The sequence below is a fragment of the Morone saxatilis genome, unplaced genomic scaffold (genome assembly GCF_004916995.1).
Source record: "Morone saxatilis isolate NCDOM2014 unplaced genomic scaffold, NCSU_SB_2.0 Contig7, whole genome shotgun sequence".
NCBI classification, from domain to species: Eukaryota; Metazoa; Chordata; class Actinopteri; family Moronidae; genus Morone; species Morone saxatilis.
The window spans coordinates 7,315,346-7,323,289 of record NW_023340246.1 but is presented as its reverse complement, the minus strand read 5'-3'; the positions used below and the strand labels follow the sequence as shown (position 1 = coordinate 7,323,289).

At 38.6% G+C, this 7,944-nt stretch overlaps 1 protein-coding gene across 1 annotated transcript in view; it reads right to left on the bottom strand.

Moving 5' to 3' along the window:
* Positions 1-7,944, bottom strand: part of LOC118340893 (1-phosphatidylinositol 4,5-bisphosphate phosphodiesterase beta-1) — a gene marked incomplete in the record, with an annotated part of 102,206 nt that overhangs the window by 17,385 nt on the left and 76,877 nt on the right. The window contains 12 exon segments of the mRNA XM_035679050.1: positions 465-518; positions 1,022-1,160; positions 3,560-3,675; positions 3,774-3,878; positions 4,185-4,284; positions 5,142-5,306; positions 5,417-5,571; positions 5,801-5,925; positions 6,035-6,119; positions 6,278-6,374; positions 6,633-6,703; positions 7,170-7,256. Coding sequence (XP_035534943.1) covers positions 465-518; positions 1,022-1,160; positions 3,560-3,675; positions 3,774-3,878; positions 4,185-4,284; positions 5,142-5,306; positions 5,417-5,571; positions 5,801-5,925; positions 6,035-6,119; positions 6,278-6,374; positions 6,633-6,703; positions 7,170-7,256 — 1,299 coding nt within the window.

The following is a 7,944-nucleotide window of genomic DNA, read 5'->3' as shown; positions in this document are numbered from 1 at the left end:
AAAAAAAAAAAAAAAAATTATTAAAAGTTATTTTTGATAGCTCTTAATTAACATGACACTGGATTATACTTAAACTCTTTCAGGCTCACAGTATTTGTGCATCTGAAAAGTAACCACATATATAAGAGTGTATATATAATATATATCTATCATATATACATACATACATAAATTAAATGAGCCACTTAGGTACTGACCACTGCAGACCGGGAACACCCCACAAGAGCTAGACATCACAATTTGGCCCTTGTCAAAGTCGCTCAAATCCTCTCGCTTGCACCTTTTCTTCCGACTTCTAACACATCAGCTTTGCTGACAAAATGTTCACTTGCTGCCTAATATATCCCACCCACTGACAGGGCCATAATAACAAGATAATCATATATATTTATATGTATGTCTATATGTCTATATATGTCTATATAAATCTGAAGTGCTCATTGAGTTTGAAAACATAACTTTACCAGTGAGGACGCTCTGAACGATGTCTTCAGTTTTCACTGCTGGTTTCAATGAGCCTGGTCACCAAAAACAAGTTCACATGTTGAGTTGCCATTCAGCTGCACAGTTAAAAAACCTTTCTGAAACGGTTCTGATTTTTATATTTACAAAAGTATTTTCATGTTGTTTTCATATAGATAAATAATATGGTCTGGGGGCCATAAATAAATAACAAACATAAGATACAGGGAAACACATATTATCTGTTATTATCAATATAATCTTAGAGGCAGATTTAAACATTTAAATTGCCAGATATATTATGGATATACTGTCATAATTATTAACATAAAATCAAATGAAACATTTCAGACAAATGTGCTAAATTCAAGGGTTTATAATTTTACTTAACCAAGCTGCATTTCCTATATTTAACAATATATGTGAAGTGCTATCTTAGGTTAACATGATGTTTCAATGTAATATAAGAACAATGCACTCCAACTATCAGTGCATTTACAATGGACTTCAAGGGACATTTTAGCTACTGGAAATGTGATGCTGGTTATCTATACGGTACCTGCAGACTGTGGCTGGTGGCCAACCAGTGAATGTGGTTTTGGGGTGATAATGGGTGTGTGGCTCAGCCCATTCTCTGCAGGCAGCGTTACCCTCTGGTCCACCTTAGATTCTGAGGGGGCATCGCTTCCCGCCTCCACCTGTCCATCACATGAAAGATTCAACATGTAGATAAATCAAGTAAACACATCTTTAAATACAGCGCTGACCACCACTGACTCTTATGCAGAGGAATGCTGTGCAGAGCATTTTAAATTGTTTTCTACATGCTACAGTAAAATGCACAGCACGCATATACCTTGTCTGTGTTTTCTAGTGGTGACACAGAGTTGTACACAAATACATACACAAAGCTCACCTCCAAAACATTTTATGATACATTCACAAAAGATTTTTTTGAGAAACAAAAACCTGCTCGAGTATCTGTTTTCAGAAGTCTGTTGCTGTACCTGTGTCCTGCAGGATAGTTTGTAGACATAAGTTTGGTAGCCCACTCTCAACATTGCCTCGGCTCGGCAGATCTTAATTTCCCCTAGGCTCCACTGAGTCTTGGGCTATATGCTCCTATCTCTTAAACGTTAACACAATTTTAAATAATCTCTGCTCTAGTCACTGTAGCCGGATCTTCTCCTCCTTCTACATCATTCATCTCCCCACATTGTGCATTGTGCTCTGCCTTTCCCTGCTCTACCACTTTTGGTGACTGTTGCCATGGTCACAGCATGAAACAGCTCCCCGTCGGCCATCCTCGTGGGTAATCGTATCAGCTGGCAAATCAGATAAAAGAAGCCCCTCAGGAACAACCCTTCTTTCCAGTCCCCTCTTCTCATAACCTGAGATAACCCTGTGTCCTGCCTTGCCTCTCAGCCTTAAATGTATCCCAACTTTAATCTTAGAAATTATTGTTCACATCCCTCTTCAGATGTCATCCCTTTGTCTGTTCCCTGTTGCATGCCTACACTAATCCATTGCTACCTGTACTCTCTGTCAAGTACTTTTAAAATGACCACCATTTAAAAAGATTGCTGCTGCTTTACCCTTAATACACCACTTACAAGGTTACCATTCTCCTGCTGCTGTTGTAATGTAGATGGCCCATTAGCGCGAGATGCTCTCAGTGCAGTCTTTCCTTTGATATGTCACTTGGAACAAAGCTGACCGTCTGATCCTCCTAAGCAGCGATGGCTTGTTAAAACTCTCTGAGCTGCTTGGCATTTAGGTTATGTTCAGCCTGAAGCCTGTCCTAAAGTTAAAGGTCAGTGCCAACTATACTGTACATTTAGTTGGCTTATATTTCCTCTATTTCATGTTAGTTAGGATTTTATTTTAATGTGAAAAGTAGTGTGTAGTTTGTCTGTGGAGGTTTTGAATTTACATTTGCTGTTTCTCACTACATTGCATTTTGTATATCCTTGAGGCCTAATAAACGTGTTGAATGCACATTTCATACATTTACATACATATTTGCTTGCTAGCAGATGTGCTACCTTGCCTTCATTGGCACATTGCTGCGTTTCTTGGAACATTACTGCCACCAACTGTTGATTAGTTGAATAGCATGAAACCGTCATCAGGAGGACACTGTAACAGGTTATTGCAATGTTTTTTGTGGTAAAATCTCCACAGGGTACTTTTAAGATCTGTCAATCAGTTAAGCCAACCCGTATGAGGTTTAGGGAACTGTCACAGATATTCATTTCTGCTGTGCTGTAAGACATTTGATCGTCAGTCATGTAATATCCGCTTGATTTGGTTTGCCAAATTCAAATCAAACCCCCTTTTTGTCACTGGGGAATGAGACTTTAAGCATGGTCAACTTGTGTCACAATCCAAAGTAGAGTTGCGCTGGAGTAACTGCGCAAGTCTTATCAGCCCATATATCATTTCAGCCTGACAACTTAAGTAAACAGATTAGTAGTAAATTAATGGTGGTATGCGCAGTGTTGATTTTGACATTTGGCATGTAAACTTGTCACTCCCTACAAGCATACACCGTATACATTATATATAAGTACACTGAGACACGATGACAGACTTTCCCCCAGAGGAAACCTATAATCAGAGCATGCAGGTGAAAGCTGGAAGAGGCTTGATGAAATATAGCAACAATACTGCTACAGCTGTGGTTGCAGTACGGTTTATCACGGAGCAACTGGGAATGAAAAATGGCCTAAACAAAGTGTGTTGATAATATCTGTGGGGAACTGTGCAGGACACAAGCTGTGGTTCATAATTCCTTCTTTTACTACAGTGGTGCTGGTAGATTGCTGTGGGTTTTAAAGTACTTTGTAGTGCTATTAAAAACCTCATCATGCTGTTTCTTTCTAAATTGCATCTTAATAGTTTCGTTGAGAAAAGAGAACTCTCTCATTCTCTCTACCATATGTTTTTAATATCTAAACCTGTTAGTTCCTGACGATGAGGAGAGTGGGCCGCTGGACTGAGGGACCACAAAGATTTCCGTACATTAACAGAACCAGTGACAACCACACACATGTGGGATGTTCTGAATGTGTAATGGAGACACACACACACACACCTCTTTATCGCCCTCCTCCTCTCCTCCCTCTTCCAAAGTGAGAGCAGCCAGCTGATTGGCTCTCTGCTCCATCAGGTTGACATAGCGGATGGGATTGGACAAGGCTTCAATGACATCTGAGGAACAGGAAGAATACAGAGCATGACTATGAACCAGTAGTGTTTTCTAGATGAAAACATTTTACTTTTGGTTTGAATATGTTCACCTGGCGTACCTGCAAATGTGTCTGGGACATAGTCCTTCACTTCTACATACACAAACAGAGCAGGCAAAGTCAGGGACTGGTTCTTCTCGTTCCTTAGATGGATGTAGTGGTAGCCTGCAGTCAGATAGAGGGTCCATCAGTTCAGAGACAAGTGCAGCCAGATAATTGAACACACTTCAGGGAACCACAGCTTATGCAAACAAATCTTACACGCAGTTTTTATGCTACTGTCTCTGCCCACTTTTCTATTGTCTAATGTTTTCATTGTTTCTGATGGTGTATTTTAAAGATTTAAATACTTATATAACTTTGCTTTTTAATGTTTCCTCTTTTCTCAATCCGTCTAAGAAAAGAGAATAAAATCTAGAATTAAATATAAAACTGAACTAAATAAACTGTGCTAAAACAAAACTTTGTTACCTGGACGGATGGCTGACACAGGAATGATACGGTGGCCGATGAACTTCCCTCCTTCTTCAAACACTGCTATCCGTAATGAAGCAAGTGTGGGCAGAACAACCTGAGGAAAATGTATAAAATGCAATCATTATTGCATTAAAATAACACAACTAATTTGCTGTTTTGCTACATTTCTATATTGTATTTGATATATATATATAATAATTATAATGATATGTATTCATATTTATTTTCCATGTATTGCTTAGTTTTTTAGCTGTTAACTTATACACATACTGTATATAACCACCTCACCACAATCTACTCTATTAGTACCCTGAGTTAGGGTGAAATGAAATAAAATTCATACAGTTCCTTATCAAAAGTCTCCATTTCAGGCTTTATGACATAAGGATCATTAAGGAAGTTTTTGTTAATAATTTTTTTCCCAACTTTATGTATATGACACCAAACGTTCTGTCAAATATTTTGCATAGGTTTGTGATGGGAAGCTGTTTTGAAGATACAATATCATCAGAAATATAGCCATGAAATTTGGTAGGGGCACAGTCAAACTGGTGTCCCACAGATCCAAATGAAAGGTACAAAGAGATATCGTATTTGTATATATACATATGGACGTTTGCATATTTCCTGCTGTGTGTGTTTGTGTGTTTGATTGATGTGCCAAATGTCGAGGGCTCCAACATCATCAGAATCTGAGATATGGCAAGTATGGCAAACCAAGGTTGCCTCCATGTTTAAACGGAACAAGATATACTTTTATCAGATTTTATACAGAATGACCCATACAGCCATTACAAATGTATATCTGTAAATTTGTTCTGTGCTCTGCATAAAGGTATACTGAAAGCCAATGAGAACCGGAGATAAATTCCTTGTACCTTCTCCTATATTTCTATCCATGTTAAAATGTAAATGTTACCACTGTGTGTGTGCACAAAGCCATAGTCAAACCTTCTTGAAGACAATGGCCTCTTCTTCCCAGACAGGGTTGATGGCATTGCCCTGAGATGTCTTGGTCTTGAACGCTTTCCTCTTGGTGTCCACTGGTAAGCCGAACATGTCAATCTCCACGTACGTGCCTACTTTCTTATCTGACAGGAACTGGCCTGAGATGATCTGGAAGGAAGGAGTAGGGAAGAAAGCAAGAGAGAGAAAAAATGTCAAACACACACACTCAGACAGGAAGAGAGAGAGGGCTTCACAGACACAAAAAGACCAACACAAACCTTTACAGACAGAGTGTTAGCTACTATCCCATCCACTGTGCTCTCTGTGAAAGGGTCAAAGTGTTTGTCAGGCCGCCTCATAAACTCTGGTTTGAGTCTGTAGCCACATTTCCCATTGTACTCATACATGCCCAGGTTCAACTGCATGGACAAATCTGTGGAGTGATGACAGAATAACAAAAGTTTATTAAAATGCACTTTATCATTCAGATTTTCCTTTATTAGCAATTAAAAAATAAAGTCCTTTAAAAAATCCTCTTTAGAACAATTAACAGGTTCAACCTGTTATTTTTCATTATATTCCAAAACTTTTAATGAATTAAGAATTCAATTCAACAATTATAAGAAAGTATAATAAAATTGTGTTTCACTATCCTCCCTCACCAATTGTCTGGAAGTTGAGAGCCACCAGCTGACAGCCGGCATTCCAGAAGAGCTGAGGGTTGTAGTTGGATGAATCCACTCGGGTGCCTTTAGGATAGATCCTGCTCAGCTGGAGTTTGTTGTATCTGAACAGAGCTGGTTAAGGACAATGCTGCATGACTTGCAGTACAACTGGTACATCTACTACTACTACTAACTACAAACCACATGCTTCAGTAAAACTGAGAAGGATACTCCACAAACTCTACAGGAGATTTAGTCAGTTGCTCCAAGGCTTTGGTCTCTACGAAGGATGACATCTGGAAGCTGCGATTGATCTCTGTGGACAGGAAAAGGACTTTATTCCTTTTCTCACTTGAGACATTACTGAATACAGTATTTCACAAACAAATAAAATAGTGTTTTATGATGCTACATCTATCATACAAAGTGTAAGTTAATTAAACAGTGGGTATCTCATTCATTGTTCTTACGTACTTTTAGAAGCCTCGAAGCTGTTAAACTTGACTGGCTGGATGTAGATGACCAGGTTGGACATTTCCTCCGTGGCAAATGCCTCACTGCCTGCTGTACCCTGTAAACACACATTCACATAAAACCACCATATAAATATAATGCAGCATCATGTTATATATACATTATAACCCTTGCGCTTCATGAGGCCCAAAATATATAGTTATTTAGGCCTTTGGAGACACGCAGTAAAAATAAAATGCATTATCACATATGTACACTAGAGGACAGCATCAGAATATGACATGCCAATAGTACACCAAGCTTTAATTCTCCATTATTTTATATAACTGTTGATTGTCAGTTGCGAGATACACACCTCATCCATTGAGCCCTTTTTACAGTCGTCATCATCATCATCTTCATCCTCACTTTCTGCCTCCACCTCACCTAAAAGAGGAGTCACAAATATGGTCACATATGAATACAATAAATAAACCTAAATGAACCAGTTAAATGTGTGTAAATTTAATATTAACATTCAACATTTCCACATACTCAATACAAAATGTTAGACAGATTTTTTTAAACAAGTCTTTATCTGGGATCAGCTGCCTCTATTATATCTACTGCAGGGAAACAAATAAGGGTTACACTGACAGGGCCCAACCCACAGAGCTCATGGACTGAGAACATTTATTTTAATATTGTTTTGGTCGAGCTGACCCATCGTCTGTGCCCACACAATGAGAGATCCACTGAAGATTTACCACTTAATCTGAGGTCACACTGACTGAGGAAATTAATTTTAGCAGTGTAATGGTCGACCTGACCTACAGCCTCTGCAACCAGCCAGATGAAAGCGCTACTAACGATTTCCCTCAGAATCTGAGGTCATGTACTATGTATGACTCACCAATAGACTTTCTGCCTTGCGGCCTCAGGCTGAGTTCGGCACTCTCAGAAGGCTGCGAGGAATCTGCCATCTCCTCTTTGGTCGAACCTGTGTGGAAAAAACAAACTCATTAGCAACAAACTTGGATCCTAAACTACAACAATACATTGTTAAACGACTGTATAACTGCAAGCCTTATTACTTTTACTCACTAAGATAACTGCCACAATTCATATGAGAGAAGAGTCCATAAAAATGTAGATGCACTCATCTAGGCTGCCTTCAACATAAATAGCAGTGAGATGGGTTTGGACTTTTTTTGCCCTGAGTTTTGGCATTCAGGCCACATAGAGTCTGTCTATAAACCTCTGATTACTACACCTTGTTGAACTTGCTTGCAGAGTCAGGACTACATAAACTACTCAACCTCCTCCGAATGGGTTTTGGGAAAAAATATAAGATGTACATTTTGATTTTCAGTGACAATGTGTAATTAAATTATGTCTACATAAATCATTATTACTATAATTATTATTATTAATTTCTTTTTCCTGCCCCAATTCAAAAAACAAACTTGGTTGATTGATGATCGACTGTTATAATCAACACTTGTGCTGCTTATTTTATTACACCAGGGGGCAGTGTGTGTTAGGGTACAAATGAAGCTTGCAGATGAACCACAAGAGGAAATTATAGGTAATTCATGGCCAGTTCTATTATAATTTACAGCTGAATGACATACTTTATGTACAAATATGAATAAACGCTGGGAAGAAAAGTACAAAAAAGAACCATA